The following is a 25,368-nucleotide window of genomic DNA, read 5'->3' as shown; positions in this document are numbered from 1 at the left end:
GGAGGAGGGACGAGGACTAGAAGCCCATGTAGAGGCTGACATTGTTCTTCCAGCAGCTGGGGCAGAGACGCTGATTTGATCTAATTAATCTTGTGTCCTCTTGACAACTTGCTGAATTTCTCTAAGGTCTTGATGAGATTATTGTGGAAAGGGTAAAAGAGAAAATAAGTGGTCAGCCATGTAGAAAATGGTTTCATCTCCCTGTCTAGCTGAATCTGCACACTGGTATTTAAATTTTCTTTCTAGAGATAACTAATTAAACCTATTTTCACCTAACAACCATTTTTCTTTTTTTAAAAAATGGACTTAAATTATGATTATGGTGACTGGAATTTTTTCTTTTAAAATCAGCAACTTAAACTTTAGGGTATTTTTAAAAAATCAATTCACCTTCTAGAGGTGCTTTTTACCTTTACTCCACAGCCACCTTTTCAAGCCATATCACCACTGACTTGAATTCACTTCGCCCCTTCCCTCCCTTTTCCTGAAAAAGCTCTTTATTTCCATCCTCTCCCATCTTATGCACAAACACACACCACGATGACAAAGTTTTCTGACAGCCTAATGGAACTTTCAAGGACTACAGGGACGAGGTTAGGCACGATCTTATTAACTGAACATCTGGTGTAGTTAAAAATTTGCTCTTTAACTGGTTCAACTGCACTGTGTTCATCTAACATTTGTTTTGTCCTAACAGTAAAACTGTGAAGTCATTTGTATTCAGAATCATGTATAATAATGGAAAAATAACATTAGCTCTGTAATAAAACTTTCTGATAGCCTCACTTCCTAGAGTTTAAAAAAAAAAAAAAAAGGTTTGTTACAAGTCTTACTTTGCACACCTCCCTGCTCCATAGGCAAAGGAGTCTAACAAGGCAAAATAGCGGAAACCAGGACATTTCCTAAGGACATTTTCTCTTGTCTTGACATTATACATGAGAATGGCCTCGGAAGCTGCAAGAGTCGCTCAGAATACATAATTCATGCAGTTGCCACAGAGAGAAAGAGGACAGAGGAGCTGTGTTCTTGTGCGGGTCTCAGGGAGATAGTACAGGCTGTGCAAGTAATAGGGAAAGTCCTGCAAAGCCAAGGGGCTGTGCTTAAGGCCTGGCAGGATCCACGTGAACCGCGTCAGTTGTCAATTCCCCTGCACCTTAAATCGCTGAGGGGTCCTGAAGTAAGCTCATGAGGTGTAGTTGAAGATATTCAAAAATATTGGATGCACAGTAGATGGGATCTTAATCGGTGTCAGGAAACTCATTATGAGCAATGTGAAGGTTTGTCATCCTTAATTAATATTTCTTCAGCTCTTGGTAGTCTACAGCCTGAAAACTGTCCTTGTAAAAAGATTCATTTTTAATGGGATAATAGGAATTTCCCACTCCAATTATTTTTAAATTTCATATTTCTTTAAAGGACGCATTCTTTTTCCAAGATGTGCCTGCAATTACACGTCTTCACTGAAGACAGGGCAGTCATGATGAACTGCATAGAAATAATGGAAATTCAGTGTAGTCACCACTGACAGTGCTTTATTAGGAGGGAAAATGATGTCAAGAAATTTATAGGGCAGCAAACCGCATTATGCCTAACCTTTTGGACATATTAAAGCTTGTCATTTCTAGTCTTACAGCTTCTTGTTATTCATAAATAATAGATAACACTGGACACAATCATCTGACATTTGTTGAGGTAATAAATATACCCTAAGTGCTGATGGGTCTTGCACTCTGTGATTTAAAAGCACACAGCAGAAATTTAATGTAATTTAAAATGTCTTATATAATTCTATGGATTTGCAGATTCAGTTCAACTCAGCAGATCTGTAGGCACTGAGCTCCGATGAGTGCACTGTTTTGCTAGGCATTTTTATTATTATAAAGCAGGACCTTAATGTGGGGAATGAACCATGAACTCAGGTCCCTCCTTCGATCCAGAAATATAAAGAAAAATAATCTTTCTGAGTTTCTTATTCTCTTGCCCGATTGTGCAAAGATAGGGAGAAATGTTGTTTGATGGCTGTGTGTTGTTGAGTGGAGTTGATTTCGAGGTGATGAGGTGCAGGCCTGTAAAGAAGGTTGGTTTATTCAATAGTGGGATTCTGCTGCTTCTCTCCCTGGGACCCAGTCCTGACGGGGCTGATCTAGTTTAGGACCTCGCTGATGGCCCCTGTGACAGAGTTGGGGAGCAGCCAAAATTTCCCTCCAAGTCTCCATGCTGGGACAGATAAAGAGACCACAGGCATTTTCCCAGCAGCTTTGGGCTCTGTTACAGGAGTAGTGGCACAGTATTTTAGGCTGTATGTCAAGCTTTTGTCAGGTACCAAGGGGCGGTGTTAGGGATTTGCCTTTCCAATACAACCACATCAATTTTTGTGTTCTTTACCGGAATAAGGTAACCACAGTGAAGAAATTGTCATACATGAGAACCACCAAAGATTCATACTTTCAACACCAAGCAAGGCTGCATTTGTTCATGTAAAATCTGCTTATATACTGCCTGAGTGGTGTGTGAGGTTGGACTTTAAAGCTAAAGATGTAGATGCATTTTCTGGAATACTATTCATGTCCGTGTTTCTCAAGCTTTTGTGAACGTAAGAGTCATCTGGAGGCCTTGTTAAAACACAAATTTCTGAATCCCAACCCCAGAGATTCTACCTCTGGGTAGGACCTAGGAAATTGTGTTCTAGCAAGTTACAGGTGATGCTGATGCTGAGTATCCAAGATTTAGAACAATTTCCCAGTTGCTATGGACTATCTTTCTTATTTACAGTCACTCTCCAAGATTTTGCTGTATTTTTAAATCCTTATTTTCCACTCTTGGCTAACATGAACCCTCCCAAAGTGTTGCATTAAAATAGTCTATCTTGGACCCTGTCAAAGGCAAGTTAATGTGTCACAAATTCTAGAAACACTTCCCTTACATTATTAATTGAGCATTAACACGTGTCCTGCCAACACCAAGTGCTTTAGATGCATTCATTTACTTAATCTATTTAATCCTTCCAACAACACTTATCTCATAGCCAACACTACTGGGACTTAGAGAGATCCAGTAACTTACCCAAGGTCACGCAGCTAGTTAGTTATAGAGCCAAGACTTAAACCCAGGTCTTTGTGACCTCAAAGTTTATGTTCTAAACCATTAACACTCAGCCTCATCTATGACCTAGGTCCTAAGAACTATATCTCTAGAAAGTTTAAGCTGTCAGTTTTAGGATTTTCCACAGATCTGTTTCCTCATATTTATTTTATCTTTGCTTTGTAAAGGAAAAACACAAAAGAAAGCCTGAAAATTATACAAAGAATGCCTGAATTTCACAATTTTTAAGGATATCCTCTGCCCCATTTTGTAGCTTTGATGCCATGTGAGAGAGCAAAGGAAAAAGATGGGACCCGGAAGCTGGACAATAGAAATGCTTTGTCTGGTTTCAGAAATGAGTTAGATGTTGGGTTTCCAGTGTTATTAGAAAGAAAACCTCTAAAAGAAGGGAAATAAGCCATACAAATATTACTAAAACTTTGCCCATCTGAAATAACTGTTACCTTTACAAAAACAGTGACAGTTCCAACACATGTCACCACAGACCAACATCCCAGGACCTGGCTTTTAAAGTTAACTTATCATGACTCCCTGTCCAGCCTCAGTCCCAGCTCTGGGGGTAGCACACCCATCAGCAGCGCCAAACCTAAAACACTGGAGCGGAGGAGGAACCGTGAACTGAGCACTCCTGTTGGCACAGAGCGGGAAATGAAGCTGTTTCTCCCCTAAAAAACATGAAGTCAAATGAGTTTCATGCTCATTCTTCCTGTGATGGCCTCCCAACAACAACAAAATGCATCCGTTTCAAAGGTGATAGAACTGGAAGCGGGTCCATCCGCAGTCAACCACACAGTAAGCACTATTGCAGTATGTAAATTATTTAAAAAACAGCTTCTGAGCTGAGGTTATTAAGCAGCCAGAAAGCTGCTTTTACGTTGGCATGGTCAGTCATTAACTTGATCATCTTGAAGACCATGACCCCTCCCAGCATCTAATCTTCAGCCTCCTGTTGGCACAGAGGGGGAAAAATATCAAAAATAAAAGGAAAGGGAAAGTTTGAGTTATAAAACCCTGAGCCCATTTCCATGGCTGCTGGAGTTTCAGTTTATTCCTAAGCCATCTGGTTCACATTATCCCGTAAGACAAGAAGAAGGCTGCTTCCTGCCCAGATAACCACAGAGAGCTCCCACTGCGCTTTCAGTGTGGTCATCAGCATTGGCGGGGTGTGGCTTTGAGGCTGAACTGTCTCCCTATGTATTTTCTTCTCTCCTTAATGGGGATTACAGCGGGCCCTCTGTGGTTAGTGGCCATGATGCTTGGCCCAGGGTTAGTTCATTCATACCGCCTTGCAGGACTGTAAGCCTGGCATTTTGTTGCAATAAGATTTTCAAACAAGAAAAACTGGGTTGTTAGATTCCATTCAACCAAGTTGTTATGAGGATTTCAAGGAAATTGTAGGTTTGCCTTACTATAAAGCAGAATCAAGAGTCTATTTTTAGGGGATCCTACCCCAGGGCTTTCCTTGGTGTTTTGCCATCTTTCTGAGCTCGCAGACCCAACACGGAAACCCACTCTGGCTCGCAGTGGAGGAAATGTCCATCCTCCTCTCTGCCTTTGCAGATTTTTCTAAAGGACACAGAGAGGCTTTGTTGTCTTTGTGGCTACCAGGTCCGATTTACACAGATGCCTATTAATCACTTCACTATGGAGACAGACACATCCATCATATCACAGCAGCTCTGAATCAGGCCGTCCCATGAACACTGAGGGGAGCGTATGCACTTAACCATTTCGAGGTACTGGCTACCTAGGTCTCATAAACTTAGCCAGGTAATTGGGGACAGATGGATGGGCTCTTTTCTGGTGTTTAGCGTAGTAGATGCAATAGATTTTATGTGGGGGGTTTTTGTTTGTTTTGCTTCATTTTTTGAAAGGACAGATAACATTTACACCTATTTCTGTCGTATGCAAGGGATAAGTATAGTTGAAGACCATTTTAATTTTTAAAATAGTAGTAATAGATTCGGGTAGACTAGCTGTGCTTTTAATGCAAAGGTATTGACTCTCTGAAGCCAGTTTTTCAATAATGGATTCAAGCTAGAAAGGAGACCCTTGAAATTGCAGGCAAATTAACCGAGAACTTTCCTTCCAAAACTGGCATGTCTTCTAAATATCTTTTTTAGTTACTCAAGGCTTTCACAGCCTGCTTCCAAATGGTGTTCAGTTCTCTTATTTTCCCTCTGCAAATACTCATTCACTTAAACTACTTATTTAACAGATATTTACTGAGCACTTTTATGCCTGGGACTCAGTGGTAAATCTCTCACTCCTAGAGCAGCCTAGGTGAGAAAAACAAACATAAAGCAAGTAGCATAGAGTTACGATTTTAGGATTGAGAAGTGAAGAGTTCAGGACACTTGTTGGAGGAAGAGCGGACCTAGTCTGAGGGATTTGGGGAAGGTGAGCAAGGATATTCCAGACAGAGAGCAGCCTGTGCGAAAGCCCAGGAGAATCACAGCATAGCACAGTTCTGGTTACCTAGGGCAGAAGAGACCAGAAGGGATTGAGACCTTCTGCCACTAATGAGCACAGCATTCCTCTTTTCCCTCCATGCCTTGTTCTTATTGCTCTCTCTTCAGCTGACAACCTATGCATTTTTTTTAATCCTCACCTGAGGGTATGTTCATTGGTCTTAGAGAGAGAGGAAGGGAGAGATCGAGAGAAAGATAGACAGAGAGAGAGAGGAGTGAGAGAAACACCTATCAGTTGCCTCTCCTATGGGCTGGACTGGAGATTGAAATCCACAACCTAGGTATGTGCCCTAACCAGGAATCGAATCCACAACTCTTGATGTATGGGACGACACTCCACCCAACTGAACCACCCCGCCGGGATGACATCCTATGCATTCTTAAGACTTAGCTCGAATGCCACCTCCTACATAAAGCCTTTGCCCATGTTGAAGTAGAAGCGATGTATCTCATGATACTTTCACACTTTGGATGTAGTTACAGTGTGAGCACCTGCCTCCTTCTCCCCTCCTGGATCACGGGGTTGTGTCTCCTTCACCTTTTGTCTCCCCAGCACCTAGCACAGTGCCTTAATCCATGCTCAGCAAATGTTTGCTGGAGACAGTTCCAAAGATGCTTGGAGTCGAAACCTGATTATACCAGAAGAGTGACAGTAAAGGCACCAATAACATCACAATCCGTCCCGAGTTAGGAGTGCACCTTCCCTGAGGTGACTGTTCAGAGCCTGGTGCTGTGCTTCCCGAGCAGGCCAGGAAGTTGTAGAGAACCTGCAAGCAGGGCTGCCAAAAGCCATTTTTAAAGAATTTGATGTTTGAAATTTCAAAATGCATAGACATGGTCATCACAGGAAAAATCAGAACTGTGCTAGATGCCTCTTATTTTACAGCTTATAATTGTTCTTATTTTGAGTTACATATTGCAGGGCCTGGAGGGCGGGGCTGTTCATAATCTTTTCATCACTTCAACCTCTAAAGCCCTTTAACTGCTCCTCTGAGACCTTCTTCCAGCATCTCAAAACTCTCTCGCCTCAGGAAAAAAAACACAACAGTGGAGATTCTATTCTTTCTCAGTTCTGCCAATTTAGGCATGATTTCAGAGAAATCGGGAAGCCATTGTGTGCCTTGCTTCCTGCAGTAGGAAGGTGGAAAGAATAAACCATTTAGCACCTCATGACTGGTGAGAAATAGCTTGTGGTTAATGAATCAATGCAAAGGATTTTTCAGAAAATGTTTTCATTACTAATGTCCCATTTTCAGCTGGAGAGCATAAAAAACCCAGGGGCTGGTATAGAAGCCAACTCCGATGGGTCCCTCTTTGGGGAGGGAGTCTACCACCCACCATACAAAGGTCCTTCCACTTCCTCGGGGCTGCCCCGTGATGGTTGCACAGATGAATTTGTTTCGAATTATTCAGTTCTTCTATCTGAACACTCAGTTGTTACAAATAACCCATTTACCCTCATCTCTTAGAATTATCCCAGAATGAATTTTCTTTTCATTTTTAAAATAGTTTATGTCATTATTTTGAACAAATACTGAGCAGCTTTATAGATTTCTTTTGTCTAATGGATGCCAGTATGATTATATTCTGTTACATGATTGGAGATATGTTTTTGTGACTTAAGAAGCAAGGTTATAGTCACTCCAAAGATGACCCACCAAGTGTAGAAGTCCACTTTAAAATGTCTCGACAATGCACTGCAAACCCATTTATTTAATAATCCTTTATTACATGCCTAAGAGCCCTGGGAATGGTGAGGGTGGTACATCCATATAAAATTCAGTCCCTGTCCTCAAGGAATCTAACTGTAATCACTATTTTGCTGAACATTGCCCACTTTTGTTGTTTCACTTATTTCAAAATTCAGCACCAATAGGCAGTGTTTTCTTAGGTTGTCTCAACATATCATCCTTTGGCAACATTTGGACAGCACAAGGTTTGGGGCTGGAAGAACATGCCTGCCCTCTTCCCCATGAGATCCATAGCAAATGAAACCAAATGGAGCGGCCTGTGACTGTTGGCCTTGAGCCGTTGGTGAGGTACTAACCCACCACTTCTCTTTGGTGGCTTGCCTTTTAGATTTGTCCAGCAAACTGTCGCATCTAAGCTCTTTCTGATTCATTATTTCATTTGAATCTTGCAACAACCCACTAAGGCATTAAAGTTAGGTGTGCTAACCCCACATTACAGATGAAAAAACTGAGGCCAGAGACGTTAAGTCACTCGCTAGAGGTCACCCAGCAGTAAGCAGAGGCCTAAGATTCCAATGGCACGGAGATGATTTAATCATTTCCATGAATGCCCCTTTGCCCCTTTTCATGATATAGGCAAAAAGCTTCACATTTAGAAGGCATTTTCCAAAAATAACTTTTAACTTTTGACTGCACTTTCAACTTAATCTCTGTTTCTAACTTTGGCATGGAGTTTCTGAATTTGCACAAACAGATGAGGGAAGCCACCTGCTTCATGGTAGATATCAAAGCTGAAGAGATACAGAAAGGTTTTTAAGGGCACTATTTTCATAACAAAACAAGACACGGGGGAAAGTGTCTGACACATCATTTTTCTCAAAGGTCAGACCCTACTTGATTTGTTAACAACCAAAAACCTGAACCCAAATCACTCGCTCAAAAAAGTTTTTCCCAGTGAAAGAACAAGTGGTTTCCACGAGTCTAAGATAGAAGTGGACCTTCAGATATGAAAGGAAGAGTGGGAGCTGAAAGTAAAGAAGCAATAACAAACTTGAAACTTTTGCAGTGTTCCCAATTAAACAATGAATGAAAAAGATGGACTGCTCTAGCCTTATTCTTTTCATGTTCCTCTTCAGCTGAGAGGGCAATTTAAATTGTAATATTCATTCCAAAGGCAACTGTAGGTAGCTACCAGTTATGAGTATGCATTTAATGGGAAAACACAGCCCCCATAGATATGCTTGCCTGAAAGGGATTCATAAAATACCCTTTAATGAAAAAAAAATTTATCTGGTGCCCCCATCCATGAGGGGGCAAGTCCATGAGGGAACTTAAGTCCATTTTATTCTTGTAGCATTATATGTAAGTGGTTAGAAATGATGTTCCATAGAACCCCATACACAATCAAAATGGGAAGAAAAGCAGTGCTGTTTTAGCATTACAACAAGGAAATGCAAATTTAAGGAAGAAATTTTCATTAGCACAGATCCTTGGTGGCTAGGTATTAAAACATATTTAAACTCAGAGACACCCCACTGTTCAGGGAGCTCCACAACATAAAAGATGTGAGGAAGAGCTGAATTTCCTGCTGGCTTTTTGCTTCTCCGTTTCTACCCCTTAAAACTTCGTGAAGCTACATCTAGAAGTATTTGAACAGTGTCACATTTGGAAATTATTCAGTGTCTTATCATCTTACATACACTTTCCCTGGGGTGCATTGCCGCCCCTGCCCTTCGTTACCAAGGCATTTGTTTAATCTCGGAATCTTCCGCAAGAGATATTTGCTGCTTCTATGTATTCCTCACCTGAAGTCACAACCCTTGTCACTGGACCATCATTTCCACAGCAACCAACTGTGATGTCAAAATTGAGAGGAGGACGGTTTAGGAAGAAAAGAGAACATATCATCTCAGGCTAAGGTTTCTGAGTTTTAAAACCATCACTCCGCTAATCAAAATATTTTAACAGAAAAGCCCCAAAACAAAGCTGCGTTTCTTCACGGTCCCAGCTGTGACATAACAAAGCATTTCAGCAGAAGTGTAATGGTTGCATGCTGTGGGTTTGGGAAACAGTGGAGATTTTTATTTCATTTCATTCTAATTCTGTGCCACTGATATCTGCCAGGAAAATACATTAAACATATTCCAGAAAGAGTTGATTTAGTAGATGAAAAATGTGTCTCCTGGGACCAGGAAAGGTACATTTTCGGTCTTACTATCAGTTTCCATAATAGGAACAATGTTTACATTTCCTCAGCCGGAGTGGAGCGAGCGGCGCCTGTAATGTATTCATGTTCTTTCACTCTCCAGAGGCAGGAATTGAAGTATTTGAGGTTTTATTTTTTAGCTACCACATCAAGCACTTAAGATCTGACGATGGTGATGTGTATTCTCACTTGGCATTAAATAATAAGAGCTTCAGTGTTTGCATTTGATTAGAATCGCTCTGTTTGGTGGCTTATTAAGTAGGAACAGGGATAGCAACTTTCGTCAGAAACACAGAGTCTTGGTTAGTGTTGTGTAAGATTACTGACGGGTATAGTGACATAACTTTTATTAAATGGAAGAGATTAGCTCTGCTGAAGAATCTCACCGTGACAGCAAACTCCGGCCGTCATAATGAGACATGACACTTCTCAAACCCACTTCAGGGCCCCAAGTGGCCCCTCTCCTTTTCTAACCATCCTTTTAGTTCAAGTAAGGCAAGAGCTTAACTCAAATATTCAGCATATTTACCTGAATTTGGGTGTGCGTGGGGGTTTTTGTTTGTTTGTTTGAAGGGGTGATGCAAAATCAGCACACATTTGTAATCTGTGGGCTTTAGCTATTTTCTTTCACTGTAAATGACACGCTTTCCTCCAGTTGCTTGAAAGACAAATATATGTAGCTTTTCTCCAGATAGAGGCCCTCATGCCCACCAGGAAGTCATCAGAAAACACTCTGGAAGCCTGAAGTATTGTGTAGTTTGTTCGTTTACCGTGGGTGGAATTGTTGCCTCTACCCCTGACTCAAAATATCTCTCTTGTCCCCCTTCTATGAGGGGAAGATTGAGAAAAGATGAAGAGGGGGAAAGGGCTGAATTTTGGAAAAGACAAAACTGCCATATTCCACGGAGTGAAGCCAAGTAGAAAGAGGGAGTACTTGAGAGGGAGAAGAAGCACTTTTCAGAACACAAAGGCAACAGTCTATTTACATGCGGGGGGGGGGGGGGGGGCGCCTTGGGGGAAGGGTTAATTAGTTAATGTTTGGCAGCTGCGCCTGGAAGACGAGTTATGCTGAGGTGCTATTGTCACTTATTACTGTTATTCATTAACAGGGTGACTGCCTCACACAAGTCAGCTTCGCGGTGTCCTTTCCTTTCCTAACGCCACGTGCCATGTCTATTGCAGGAGTGATTCGCGAGAGTTACCTCAAAGGCCAGGACCAGCTCGTTCCTGTCACCCTCCTGGCCATCGCGGTCATCCTGGCGTTTGTCATGGGGGCCGTGTTCTCCGGCATCGTGGTCTATTGCGTGTGCGATCACCGGCGCAAGGACGGGTCCTCGGCGCAGCGCAAGGAGGAGCTCAGCCACTCGCGCAGGGGCTCCATGAGCAGCGTCACCAAGCTCAGCGGCCTCTTCGGGGACACCCAGTCCAAAGAGCCGAAGCCGGAGGCCATCCTCACGCCGCTCATGCACAACGGCAAGCTCGCCGCGCCCGGCAGCACGGCCAAGATGCTCATCAAGGCCGACCAGCACCACCTCGACCTGGCGGCGCTGCCCACCCCCGAGTCCACGCCGACGCTGCAGCAGAAGCGCAAGCCCAGCCGCGGCAGCCGCGAGTGGGAGAGAAACCAGAACCTCATCAACGCCTGCACGAAGGACATGCCTCCCATGGGCTCCCCCGTGATCCCCACGGACCTGCCCCTCCGGGCCTCCCCCAGCCACATCCCCAGCGTGGTGGTCCTGCCCATCACGCAGCAGGGCTACCAGCACGAGTACGTGGACCAGCCCAAAATGAGCGAGGTGGCCCAGCTGGCCCTGGAGGACCAGGCGGCCACCCTGGAGTATAAGACCATCAAGGAACATCTCAGCAGCAAGAGTCCCAACCACGGGGTGAACCTAGTGGAGAACCTGGACAGCCTGCCCCCCAAGGTGCCCCAGCGGGAGGCCTCCCTGGGCCCCCCGGGAGCCTCCCTGTCGCAGAGCGGCCTGAGCAAGCGGCTGGAGATGCACCACTCCTCCTCCTACGGGCTTGACTATAAGAGGAGCTACCCCACGAACTCGCTCACCAGAAGCCACCAGGCCACCACTCTCAAAAGAAACAATACTAACTCCTCCAATTCCTCGCACCTCTCCAGAAACCAGAGCTTTGGCCGGGGAGACAACCCGCCCCCCGCCCCGCAGCGGGTGGACTCCATCCAGGTGCACGGCTCCCAGACGGCGGGTCCGGCAGTGACTGTTTCGAGGCAGCCCAGCCTCAACGCCTACAATTCATTGACCAGGTCGGGGCTGAAGCGCACCCCCTCGCTAAAGCCAGACGTACCCCCCAAACCTACCTTTGCCCCCCTTTCCACCTCCATGAAGCCCAACGATGCGTGTACATAATCCCAGGGGATGGTCAGGTGTCAGGAAAGGCGAGGCGCGCTGCGCCCGCACGGTTCTCCGCTGCCTGAGTGCACACCAGACCAAGACGGCCGCGCAGCGCCCGGACGCTGGGCCCCTGGGATTCGGGGGGGACTCGCCAAGTGGCCCACGTGGTTTGGTGAAGGTTTGCAACGCGGGACTCACCTCCATTCTCTTCCTTCACTCTCCCCCCACTCCCCGCTACAGGTCGTACTCACGAAAGACTTAAATTATCATCACAAACATGAGCCAAAAGCACATACCCACCCACCCCCCACACGTGTGCACATGTGTGCACGGACACAGAGAGAGACACACACACACTCACACACAGACACTCACACAGTCACACAGAGGTGAACAGCAATTGCAGGATTTTGTCCGTGACTGCACAGGGCGCTGCCAAAGTAGGCTAGCGTTCCAACTTGCAAAACACAAATAGATTTTTTTTTTTTTTTTAAATCACGCAAGTTAAAAAGACAAAGGAATTCATTGATAATTCTAACTCAGACTTTTAACAATGGCAGAAGTTTACTATGCGCAGATACTGTGAAATGCCCACCAGTGTTACAGCTTTCTGTTCTAGCAGGTTAATGCCATGTTGGGCAACTATGTCATAGATTTCTGCTCCTCTCTTTTAATGAAATAACGTGACCGTTAACGCAAGTAACTTTATTTATTGTTCACCCTTTGTTTTTCCTTAAGGAATGGACTCTTCCACACACCACCCTATGAACAGCTCTTCAGAAAGCCCCTTGAAGTTACACTATTTAACGTGAAATCCATTAACTGGAATAATTTGAGTTTCTTTATTTTTACAATAAATTCACTGAGTAAATAAGTTGGAGCTGGAATCTGAGCTTTGTGTTTGGACTGTCTGATCTCTAGCTGAAGGAGAAAGTTAAGAGGGGAGTATTTATTTAAATCTGCCAGTTAATTTGCTGGTGAAATCTCTGTGCTATAACATGCAAAAATGTAATCGGTTTAAAAGTCCTTCCAGATCCTAACTTCTAAAGCAACCAGGAGAGGAACTTCTAGAATGGCACAGCCATGTCTCATTGCTGCCAACATGGCTTTGTCAGTGGTTCCTACTTTCTTGCGAAGGCACCAGCTTGTGATATGCCATCTCATTTCGCCTTGCATGTGAGACAGCAAACAAAATCTACAAACGGTGTGAACTAATTAATACGCTGGCTGCTATCTTACATAAATTAATGGTTTGATCACACAGGTTTTTCATGGGGTTACATCTGTGAATAGCCTGTTTTCCACATGTAAATTTGTGCCTTACACCCTGAGTTGTGTACACTTGTAAACTGTCACTTATGATAAACTTTTCCCTCCTTTTGAAACACAGATATTTATTTAGCCCTTGCCTCACCCCACTCCAGTCCTCTGGAGGGTTAGCTGTCCAGCAGATAGAAGAAGAATGCAGTGGTGATGCTTAGACTCTCACAGCCTGGGAAAGCTGGGCGCACACACCCTCCAGTTCACACTTCCTTCTAGTCGTGCCAACTCCAACCACCCTTTGGCCATGTTGATAAACATGGACCCTAGTGTTGTGGGTGGCAAATCCCTTCTCCCTCTAGAGCTCCCCGCTTCCCTTAGATTCTCAGATCATTTCAACATGGTAATACCCTCATTTGCCAGCAGAAAAAGGACTAAAGTCCCAGTCTTTATTTCTGCCAGGTTCACTGGCCGGAGAACACGCCGTGTGCAGTTGGGCAGGCATCTGGGAGGAGTCTCCAGGCCCTGTGCTCAGCGCATGCAAGCGATGCACACAAAGAAATAACATGGAAATAGATGCAGGCAGGCTGGTCCCTGCTGTGATTAATGAGTAACTCCGAGTGCAAGGCCAACTACAATGGATGCTGCAAAAACCTTGACTGGGGCAAAAGATTTTTAATTTTTTTTTAATTTCTTTACCTTTTTGTTGTTATGGTTTGTAGGGGGTGGGGCGGGTGGGTGTTTTTCCCCTTGGTTTTCATTAGCGCAAGCACACCGAAGGGACTTTTGTTTACCATGAACAAAAGACTTGTCAACAGACTGTAAACCGTGAGCATTTCTGGTTGTTGTTTTTAAACAGTTAAACATATTTTGTGGTCTCTTTGTCTTTTTATTTCCTGTTTGATCTGGGGTTAGTTTTGTCTTTAAAGAAAAACTTTCTAAAACGACAATTTGGGGCAATTTCAAGTTGGCTGGTAAAAACGAGATGCCTCCATAATCAGAGAGAGACCTAGGTGTGTGGCAAGGTTGCCCACCCAACCTTTTGTCCCAAACATCTCTTGCCATTTTGCTGTTGTTTGGAGTAATCCTTGTTGTTTTTGTGTCCTTATATTTTTGTTCTGTTAGTGGAGTCAATGCTCACATTCTGTGAACTCTACCCTGAAACCATGAAGTCTTTTTTAGATAGAAACCTAGATATTGGTTTATCCGTTAGATTTTCTTTAGAAATGCGGAGCTTAGGAAAGTGATGGGTGTATATTACCCTGCTCCCTTCTTCCCCAAGCTTGACTCCCAAGAGTATTGACGGGGCAGTGCCCACCCTCTCATCCCCATGTGTGGACGTCATTGCCTCAGCTGTGTTATGGAGACCTGTGTCAAAATTCCAACCCACACCCCTACTTCCCACAACTCATCACTTGCAGTGTTGACCCTAGAATGCCTACGTGTATTGAGCTGGTCTTCTGCATTTGAGTATTTTTCCGCCTTTTCTTTTTTCCCCCACCCCGTGTGGGGGGAGGGTCCATAAACCTGAGTGTGCCTTTGCTTTCCACCCTTGCTAGACACTGGTAGATGCAACAAACTCAGATTTATATTTGTTGTAAAGTTGTAAAAATATTGTGATGTCACCAACTTTCCTTCCATCTCCACATCCCTTAACATCTGATTCACAACTTAATGTATGTTGTAAAAAAGAAAAGAAAAAAGGGGAAAAAAACAAAAAAGCAAGCAAAAAGGCTCTTTATTACTTTAAAGTAATAAAACAAGACTGTTCATTATCCTTTGTGTCCTGAATGCTTTTATTTATCTCTTAATTTTCCCCTTTTTAAATTTCACACTTTTGGGGTAGCAGTCCACTCTTTCCTTCATCTCTATTTGGCTTCCAATGCATGAGTAACAATGCAGTTAGACCTATTTGTTTGCAGTACCCATACCCTTCCCCCTTCCGAAAAAAAAAAAAATTGTTGATGTGTTTTCTCTGCCTGCACCCAGCCTGGAGCAGGATTGTACAGAAGCCACCGGTAATTAAAAGGCAGAGCACGCACTGACTCCTTCTATTCATTTTATGCATTTTCTTTTTATGGGCTTGTTCATCATCAAACATTTATGGTAGGCTTGATAGTTTAAGAGATCAAAGCTAGGATTTTAGTATGTAGAGTCCACTAAAAATAGATCCTTGCACAGATGTGACTTCAGCCTTTTTACATATTAATAAGGTGGAAGGTGCCAGATTTCACTCCTTGTTAGCATTTATCTCTTGTAACCCAGAAGACACTGTTGGAAGTAATCTGGGATGCAGCACCTGATTTCTACTTTGCAGAATAGCATTATGAAATACCTAGGTCAGGTTTTCCCCTCTGGGATATTTTTAAAAGTTATTTAAATAAGTCCTCAGCTACAATAGTTTACTTTTGACCTTCTGAACTAATTTTTTTAATGTTTTAGGTCAGTTTGAGTGTGGAAAGCTTTGGGGTGGGGCCTCAGTTCACACCTGTAGTAATCTAGTCGCCTTTGATAAGTCATTTCCAATTGAGATTCTGAAATCCCACCCATAGGGCCAGGCACTGTCAGGCACAAAATGGATTAGACCGTGGTCGGCAAACTGCGGCTCTCGAGTCACATGCGGCTCTTTGGCCCCTTGAGTGTGGCTCTTCCTAAGCCTTAAGAGTACCCTAATTAAGTTAATAATAATGTACCTACCTATATAGTTTAAGTTTAAAAAATTTGGCTCTCAACAGAAATTTCAATCCTTGTACTGTTGATATTTGGCTCTGTTGACTAATGAGTTTGCCAACCACTGGGTTAGGATATGGCTCCTTCTTCCTCCTGTATGAGGACAGATTGATGTGCCTCTGTAATTGCCTTTGGGAGGAAGTGGCCCAGAAGTTTGGGTCACGAGGCTGCCGTTGAGCTGGTTCTTATAGAATGAGTTCTCTGGACAGCTAGCCCCCGTAGAAGGGATCACTTGTGCAAAAGCACCAAGTGTGCTGTGTTTGGGAAATGAAAGTTCTGGCTGGCTTTGAACAGGGCCTGAGAGTGCCTGTGGGACAAGGCTGGGAAAGGGGGTCGGTGCCAAGACCAGGAGGGGCCTGGTTACCTGTGCTAGGATTTTGGCTGATGGGCAGTGGAGCATCTCTGGAGTGTATGAAGCAGCAAACACATATGTTTGTGCTTTAGAAAGCTACCTGGCAGCAATGTGAAAAATGGATTGGTCCAGGTAGAGACTGCAGGCTGCTGGGTGATGTGCCAATGGCATGCCAAGCTATTAGAGGACACAAGTGAAAACTCCCCATCCAACATAAGATTCTTTAGGAACCCCCTTTTGCCAGAAAGATCTTGTCCCTATAACTGAAAGGTTTGCCCTGTCTACTTACACCCAAATGTAAAACAGAGAATGACCAAAGTTACTCTAATCCTTTCTTTTAAAAAATGAGGAAGCTGCCCGACTGGTGTGGCTCAGTGGTTGAGCATCGACCTATGAACCAGGAGATCATGGTTCGGTTTCAGGCCAGGACGCATGCCTGCATTGCCAGCTCGATCCCCAGTAGGAGGTGTTCAGGAGGCAGCTGATCAATGATTCTCATCATTGATGTTTCTATCTCCCTCTCCCTTCCTCTCTGAAATCAATGAAAAATATATTTTTTAAAAATAAATAAAATATGAGGAAGCTGAGGTCCTCTGAGTGAAGGGATGTGCCCACAATCCTAAACCTGGTGGTAGAACAGCCCTTCTGAAGACAATTCATCTGTCTCTTACCCCTTCCCCACACCCACCCCATTCATTCACCTCATTTGAGCAATACTAGCTGGGAAGCTGAGACCCCCTCAGCCCAGACAGCTTCTCCATCTCACTCAGTCATCCTTTCTCACAGGAAGCCCTTCCTACCCGCCTCACCACCGCCTCCCCCTTTCAGGCATCCCAAATCCCTTCATCTGGGCTGAGGGGAGGGTGGGCTGGAGCTCAGATCACACTGGCTGGAAGCACACAGTCCCTGCAGTGCAACCTGATACTTGGTAGGGTGGCTTCTGCTGCAGTCAGCTTTGTTCTGGTCTGAGGAGAGGTGACGGAGGCTGAACAGGTGCAGCCTGTGTGTTAGTTGGGTCCCCAGGGATGTCCTGCTCAGGCTGAAGTGCCTCAGACAACCCAGCTTTGTAATTGTGCCTGCTTGCTTGCTTGTGACAGGGTCGGTGGTTTCTGCAGGGTGTTTTTAAACTATTGGCTTTAAGGAGTAGCTGTCCCACTCAATGCAACCAATGGGTGAGGTGTTTCATGGGATCAGACCTGCTTGCTTTCCTTCAGCGCTCTGTTCGTAAATACAAACTGGTCTCGTTCAGCCTCATAAGTTGGCAGAAGCCAAACTAGATGCCCCAGAATCATGGTGCCTAGGTTTGCCTGCCTGAACAAAAGCTCTTTCAAAAACAGTCGTTCAGCAAGTGAAGTAAAAGTGTCAGAAAGGCACCTACAATTTCAGACACTGGTGGTTTTGCTTGAGGGGAAAGGAGTGAGGGAAATTTAAAAGAACCCGTTAGTAACAGAATAGCATAATTAAGGGCATAATCCCTGTTCTGGCCGAGCACTGTGACAGCTGGGCGCTTAGACTCAGTAACCCTTAGAAACCCAGATCTTACGCTTGTCTTCAAACCAGGTGGTGACGTGTTGCGTATACAGGACTGGAAAGGAAGGGCTCACATTTATCGATTGGGACTGCCAGACAGATGGGGATCTTCAATATTCCATTTAGAGTATTGAGTCTCCTTAGCTCTAACCCCCTGGGATGCCTGGAGGTGGAGGGTGGATGACCTCAGCAGAGGGTTAGGGCTGAACTGATGTGCATTAAATGTTGGCTGGGCAGAAAAATGTGCAGATGTCCCTCTAGCAAATGGAAATGAAATTGGAGCAAATCAAGAGAGGCAACTGAGTAGCTGGGAGTTCCCCATCTCCCTCTGCAAACATCCCTGCACACACACGTGCACAGAAAATGCTTTCAGGAGCCTTTCTCCTCTGGGTGCCTAACACCCAAAATGTCTCAGTGTTCAGAACCCACGTCTTTCACCCCTTTTCCTGGTAAAACATGTGTTCCAGTCAGTATTTTCTGATCAAAAGTGAACCGTCCTAAACCACAGCTTTAGGGGAACCAAGGTCTCTGCAGGGAAGCCTGGCCACGGGTCCCTGACAGCCCACCGATGCTGACTGAGGTGGCTAGCAACGTTTTTATTCTTCCTAATCACCTTCTGATGAAGACTCCCTTGAGAATCCTTAACATCATCTCCAGAGCAAGTCATCAGCCCTGCTAATGGGTTGCAATAAAGGCCCAAATAAAGCGATGCGAATGAAGGGAAGAAGTGGGGAACCATGAAATCAGAAGCATTTTTCATGGGTGATTTTCAGAAAAAAATAAAAGACAGCTGAAGGGGACGTTGGACACGATATCAAATGCCAGGAAGCCCGCACGAAAGAAACTCGGGCAGGATTCCCTGGGGTTTCCTGGGATGAGGAAAATGATGGAAAATCCGCCTGAGAGCCAAAGGCTCTCTTTTTTGCCTGCTCTTCCTGACAGCTGCCCTTCCATGGCGCAGGGTGGTAAGAAAGTGAGCTGATCTCGCAAACAGTGTCAGTTCTCCGGTGTGGATGCTAAACATTTTGCACACCTAGTCCATGTCAGTACAAAAGCATAAATCTCAACCCCAGGGCTAAGGTTTATTTCATAAAAAATGAAAAGTGTACACCCACGAGGGGCAGGGCTTGCCGCTGTCAATAACAATGACAATCAACATTAGTGGGATTTCAGTTTGCGGACATAGTCATGTCCAGTATTTTGGTAGGTGCTCATATGAGCTGCCTAGTGAGGTGGGCAGCACATGGAGGATTATCCTCATTTATAGAAATTGGAGTTTGGAGAGGAGAGTTCTAAAGGAGCACTGATCAACATGAAAATGTCAAAACCCTGTGTGTTGACATCATCCCGTAGGCTCTCTCGGGGACACCTCAGGTTACACAATTGCTCTGCTCCACCAGCGGGGAAAGGCCTCCCCCAGCATTTCCCAGGGGAGATGGTTACAACAATAAAGTCCCCAAAATAAAGGCTAGGCACACACGTTCTATTTTAAGGGTATTGTGCTCTAATATTTTTCCATCATTAAAGAACACATCTCTTCCTTCCTGTGTCTGCAAAGTCCCGATGCTGGCAGTGTTATTAGGGACTGTCAACAAAGCAGGAGCAGAGAGCGGTGAAGCCAAGTGCCTGACCTCCCCCTGGAGGCACACCCACCCCGCCACTGCTTCAGGGGCCCTTGGCACCCACTGCCTCAGAGGAAAGAAAAGGGCGAAAAGCCTGGCTTTTATTGCTTCTTTATCCTACTCAAGCCACAGATCACAAGAGAAATTTAAGAGAACCCAGGATTAACTGGGGACAGAGAAGAACAACAAATGCCCTATACCTAGAAGGGCGAAGAATTTGCCCACCTCTCCCTTCATAGAAGACCAAGGTGAAGTAAGCGTGAAAGGAGGAGGTAAAAAATAACACTGTTGTCTTTGTTAGCCCCATTAGCCACGTTGGCACTGTGGGTGCCGAACAATTTGACTTCATCCCTGATGTCAAAGGTGGGATGATTGTCTGGAACAATCTCCCAAGAGGAGATGGAAGGTAGCCATCATCTGCATGTGGGTACCTATATTCCTATTCCACATAACTGCCTGTGTTCCTTGTTGCTACTTCCTCAGACGGGCTCTCCCGGAGTTAAGAAGCTATTTGGTGTTGAGTGCGTGCGGTGCAGGAGAGGCAGGGCCATCGGTAGATTGGGCTCCTGGCCTCCCTCCTGGCCTGGGAGCAGTATGGCCTGGCCAGTCACTATACAGGGCACCCAGCACTCGGAAGAACCCAGCATCTGCCATTTGCTGCCTTGACAGTTAACCTCAGTCAGGTTTTACTCAGAAGGCGAGAAACATAGCCCTTCTTCTTAGAGCCCCACTTTTCTCTTTATGTTTGGTTGGTTGCTTTTCTCAGTATACAAATGTGCTTTTTTAGCAAAGACATAGGCTTAGTTGCCACCAACTTTGGGAAAATATTTATAGTAATTTCAACTGCCACACAGTGCTATTTACGTATGTACTCAATAAAGGTAACAGCCTTTACAACAATTAACTGTAACTGATCAAAGGGGTCAGAGTCAATACCCATCAACTTTTTTTCTGTTTTCAAGGTATGTTAGTCACTTACACAGGAGAGTGAATGAGTTTAACAGCTCTTTCCTGAGAACAGAGAGTGGAAGAGTAACCTCTTAACTTTGAAAAGGAAGGCTGCTATACCAAAGTGTGCATTTCAGGACAAGACCAAATGCTACAGTTCTGAAAACCGACTCTTCCATTTCTGGAGAAAGGATACATTTTTCTTTTTATGAAAAAATTGTTGAAGTTTGATAGAGGTGTTGGGTGATTTGAATTCTTTTTTTTTTCTTTTTTTAAATATATTTTATTGATTTTTTTACAGAGAGGAAGGGAGAGAGATAGAGAGTCAGAAACATCGATGAGAGAGAAACATCGATCAGCCGCCTCCTGCACATCTCCCACTGGGGATGTGCCCGCAACCAAGGTACATGCCCTTGACCGGAATCGAACCCGGGACCTTTCAGTCCGCAGGCTGATGCTCTATCCACTGAGCCAAACTGGTTTTGGCGATTTGAATTCTTATTAGTGTTTAATTTTATATGAGAACTAAAGAGTTACGCCCGCCCCCTCTATTTCCGGGGTGAAGAGAAGTCCTGTGATCACATTACTTGCTGGGGGAAGAAAAGATAATGTGTTAGACTTATATGTATGAATAGAAGCAGGTAAAAAGTCATATTTCCTTCTGACTTTGTAATTTAAACAGTGCAAGTCAGTAGGGAAGGGCTGTAATTGGAGCCAAAGTAAGTGAGGTGAAAATTACTAGGTGTTGGGGCATCTGCATCTCATTTTAATTAGGTGGCTGTAATGGCAAGATCAAAAACTTCTCCTTGTCACTTAATCTGTTCAGCTTTCTCATCGAGAAACCAAAGGGCTTGCTTTATACTCAGGAAAGAGCGACCCAAAAAAGATCCTCTTTAATTACCTGGCCAGAGCAGCAGGGCCTGCACAGGGGGGTGGGGGGTGGGGGGGGCGGGGACAGGGCTGGCGGGAGCAGGGGTGGGGGGCTGGTGACATGAGGGTGAGGTGCTCCAAAACCAGCCCCACAAAGAGGCTCTTCAAGAAAGTCATGGCTAATTTTGTAACTTGGAGTTTTTGCTTCTCATGAGGTTGGGGTGATGGTAGAGGGATTGAGCAAAAAAGGGGGAAAAAAAGCAAGAAAAACCTCATGGACATGGCCAATAGTGTGGTGATTACTGGGGGAGGGGAGGGTGGAGGAGGGGATAGAGGGGATTAATGGTGATGGAAGAAGACTTGATTTGGGGTGGTGAACACACAATACAGTGTATTGATGATGGCTTGTGAAATTGTGCACCTACAACCTATATAATTTTGTTAACTAGTGTCACCTAATAAATTCAATAAAAAGGTGGGGGGGGGGGAAGTAGTTTAAAAGGAAGCTTGTCACCTTGTGAGTTGGGTTCTACCCGAGCTGGCCTTGCCTCTTGTAGGACAGTCATTCCAACTCCTGGCACTTCATTTTCCCTGTCTGCAAAATAGACTCAGCAGCAGGTAAAAGTCACACAAGGTGAGTGTTGACTGGCGCTTGCAAAACTCAAAATCCCAACTTGGCATCAAAAAGAGATACCAGTTCCCTACATCTTCAAGTTAAATAAACGCTTTGAGTCCCCAACCTGCTGATAATGAACATGTCTCTTTTTCTCTCCCCCAAATACTTTTACCTGCCAACAAAAGCAGTCAGTTGGACCTGGTTAAACGAAAGCCCTGCTTGACCCAATAGAGTTCTGGCTCTTCGCACTGGTGTGGCCATCTCAGCCCCACGATGCCTGCATGGAGGTCTGGCGGCTCTAACATTCTAGTACCACCCACCTCCTCCATTCCCAGATGGCTAGTCTGGGGAGAAGAAGTCATGGCCTCTGTGAATTCTACCTCTCCTGCTACCTAGGATTCCTGTCTGGTTGGCCTGAGCCATTGCCTCCGGGTAGGACTCTCTGACCTGCAAAATGGGCTGAGAATGCACTGCGAGGAACACAGCTGTAAGTTCATGCACTGCCTTTGTCCATATCCTCAACGCACTAGCACATGATGCCCAGTACCCTTGGCTTGCCTGTCTGCTTTGGTGACTCCCTGTTTGAGCCAGTGCACTCCTGGCCATTTTCTAGAGCACACCTGCAGGGCTGCCCCGGCCTGGCCCAGAGCATTTCCAGGCTCAGCCACAGTTGGCGTGGAAGGAAGGACTGCCCACTCAGTCCCAAGCCTCTCCCTATCTCCTGTCCCAGGAGTTTGTGACGTTTCTTCCAAGAGAAAAACTACCTTGTTGCAACTGTAAAGCATTAAACCAAAAAATATAAGTGACAGTCATTATTATATGTCTCATGGTGCTAAGAGGTCTAGTTCAACTCCTTCCTTTTGGAGAAGGATAAATCAAGACATGAGAGGTTGCGCAAGAACACTCCTCTAGTTCATGACAGGTCTAGGGGCAAGAAGCAGGTGTCCCTACTCCTAATTCATTACATGATACCATAATCTATGAGCTATAGACTAACTTCTGAAGAAAAGGGAATGCCAGCTGGGGAAGCTGAAAATAAGAAAGAAATTTATTTCACTCTCATGTAATAGCCCCAAAGCACATGACCTAGGGTTGGCAGGATAGTTCTGCCATCTTCAATGGCTTTCATCTTCAGATACAAGCAGTTTTTCCAAGTGTGCCAATTACTCAGTCAAAAATAATAGTAAAAGAGAGTGGGTGGAACATACCCGGTCATTTTTTGTTTATTGATTTCAGAGAGGAAAGGAGAGGGAGAGAGAGATAGAAACATCAATGATGAGAGAGAATCATTGATTGGCTACCTCCTGCATGCCCCCTACTGGAGATTGAGCTCACAACCCAGGCATGTGCCCTTGACCGGAATCGAACCTGGGACCCTTCAGTCTGCAGGCCTATGCTCTAACCAGTGAGCCAAACCAGCTAGGGCAACCCAGTCATTTTTAAGAGTTAATCCCAGTTGTTGCACAGAACCTTTAGCTCAAGTACCAGGAACATCATGTCAGGGCCATAGCAGGTAGCAAGGGAGGCTGGGAAATGTACACGTCAGTGGCTCATGCTCTATAAAACTCAGAAGTGAGCTAGTACTTTAAAAAGGGAGGGAGATGGCGTAGTTGTCCCTGCCAGTGTGGCTCAGTGGTTGAGCATGGATCTGTGAACCAGGAGGTCATGGTTTGATTCCTCTCAGGGCATGTGCCTGGATTGTGGGTTCGATCCCCAGTAGGGGGCATGCAGGAGACAGCTGATCAATGATTCTCTCTCATCATTGATGATGTTTCTATCACTCCCTTTCCCTTCTTCTCTGAAATCAATAAAAAAAAAATTTTTATAAAAGGGGAGGAGGAATGGATGCTGCAGGAAGTCAGCAGTCTGCCACATTCTGTACCCATAGGAACATATAAATCTTATTACACAGTGCATGTATATGTATGTTCCTCTGTACATACTTTACAAAAATAAGATGTAATCAACCAGTGCTCATGCAACTTGCTCACCAAGCCTTCCCTGAACTCCCAGGCCAGTTGCGCTCTCCTCCCATCCTCCCCCAAAGCAGCCAGTCCTTACAGGTTCTCATCTGCACCACAGGTGGAAAGATCTGCTTCTCCATTAGGCTGTAGGCACATCCCGGGCAGAAATGTATCTTCTTTACCTTTATAAGTCCAGTCTACACTGAGCCTGATAAGTTGTAAGTTCACAATAAAGCATTTGCTAAACTAAGTTGTCATCAAACATAAGATAGTAGAGGCTGAGTCTCTACACATCTCCACACAGAAACAAAATCACTGCAGTAGTTGCCGTAGTTGTCCCAGTAACTGTAGCATTGCTCACTCATTCACCAGGTGCCAGGCACTAGGCATGTGTTTCCTTGGCATTAGCTCATTTAATCTTCTCAAGCATCCTACCCTTTGTTATTTCCATTTGACAGATAAGCCACTGAAGCACAGAGAAGTTAAAGAACTTTCCCATACTCACTGAGCTAGTACTGGGGGGATCCAGGGTGCACACTGGGGTGACCCTACAGCCAGTGCTGTTAATCATCTGGTGTCATATATGTGAGGTGGGATAGGGGATGCTTTTTGTAACACGATAAGGAGAGCCTATCAGAAATCAAGAGACAGCCAACACTGTAGGGAGCTAAGTGATTAATGACATAGGGATAGGAGTAAGACTAATCCCTTAGCGACCCTCTTCCAACCACACAGACGGCCATGTGCAGCCCACCCCGCAGATACTCCATATGTGCACGCCCACGTCAGTGCCGCGGAGATGCTCGTCCTGTTTTCCAAAGGGCTTGCGCATATGAGAAAGTAGCTGAAACTGCAAGTGTTAAAAATAATCCAACAAACCTTCCAATATTCTAAAACCTTGACCTTCATGAGATCCCTACCCCAGTGCACATTTAAGCACCCAATCATTTGCAAAACCACAGTAACAACTGAGCATGAAATGGCAGTGGGATGTAAGCTAGAGATGACCCCAGAGAGAAGAGTGGGCGTTGAGGGGGGATTCTGACTTGGGATGACACTGAGGACACAAAGCACATTAGCTCCGGAGACCAAGCGTGTGCATGGAGAGAGAATGGGGGGGCGGGGGGGGGAGAGGGGCGCGGGCTGGGGGCGGATTTACTTTTCTCTTCATTGATGCTCTGTTGTATAAGTGCTGATGAGAATTTCCTAAAACTATTTTAGGAGACATTCGGAGGTATTTTTAATGCAACTTGGGTCCTTTGGGGGGGCAGGGGGGGGAGGCATACTCATGATTTGGGGGGGAAAAGACAATATTTGATTTCACAGATGCTTCAGAAATAGTGACATAATCTTATCTGTTTTCAGCAAATATAATCTGAAGCATTCAAGCTTCTAACGAAGGTGTATCGTCTTCTTCATGGGTGCAGCAAAGTGCAGATTAAGTTTTTTAAATGGTGTTCGAACTGCCTGTGAAGCAAACTTGTATGAGATATGGTTCAAACAATTTTGCAAAGAGCAGAAGATAAAGAATAGGCTTTTACACTGAACTGGTTTCCTAGGAAACACTAAAAAATTGTAACATGGTATCTCCTAGAGGTAGTTTAAGGACCAGGACTCCTCTTTAATTTTTTAATTTTTTTTTA

The 25,368-nt window shown here is 44.7% G+C and overlaps 1 protein-coding gene across 8 annotated transcripts in view; it reads left to right on the top strand.

Moving 5' to 3' along the window:
* Nucleotides 1-13,813, top strand: part of SEMA6A (semaphorin 6A) — a 130,685-nt gene extending 116,872 nt beyond the window's left edge. For 7 of the 8 annotated variants that reach the window (XM_036309094.1, XM_036309093.1, XM_036309095.1 and 4 more), the window contains one exon: nt 10,653-13,813. In XM_036309094.1, coding sequence (XP_036164987.1) covers nt 10,653-11,848 — 1,196 coding nt within the window. In that variant the 3' untranslated portion in view covers nt 11,849-13,813. The remainder of the gene's footprint in view (nt 1-10,652) is intronic. The other variant, XM_036309092.1, reaches the window with a different exon arrangement.
* Nucleotides 13,814-25,368: the final 11,555 nt, after the last annotated feature.

This window comes from Myotis myotis, unplaced genomic scaffold, assembly GCF_014108235.1.
Source record: "Myotis myotis isolate mMyoMyo1 unplaced genomic scaffold, mMyoMyo1.p scaffold_m19_p_5, whole genome shotgun sequence".
Classification (NCBI taxonomy): Eukaryota; Metazoa; Chordata; class Mammalia; order Chiroptera; family Vespertilionidae; genus Myotis; species Myotis myotis.
The sequence above is the reverse complement of the archived record's forward strand: the minus strand, read 5'-3'. Positions and strand labels throughout refer to the sequence as shown.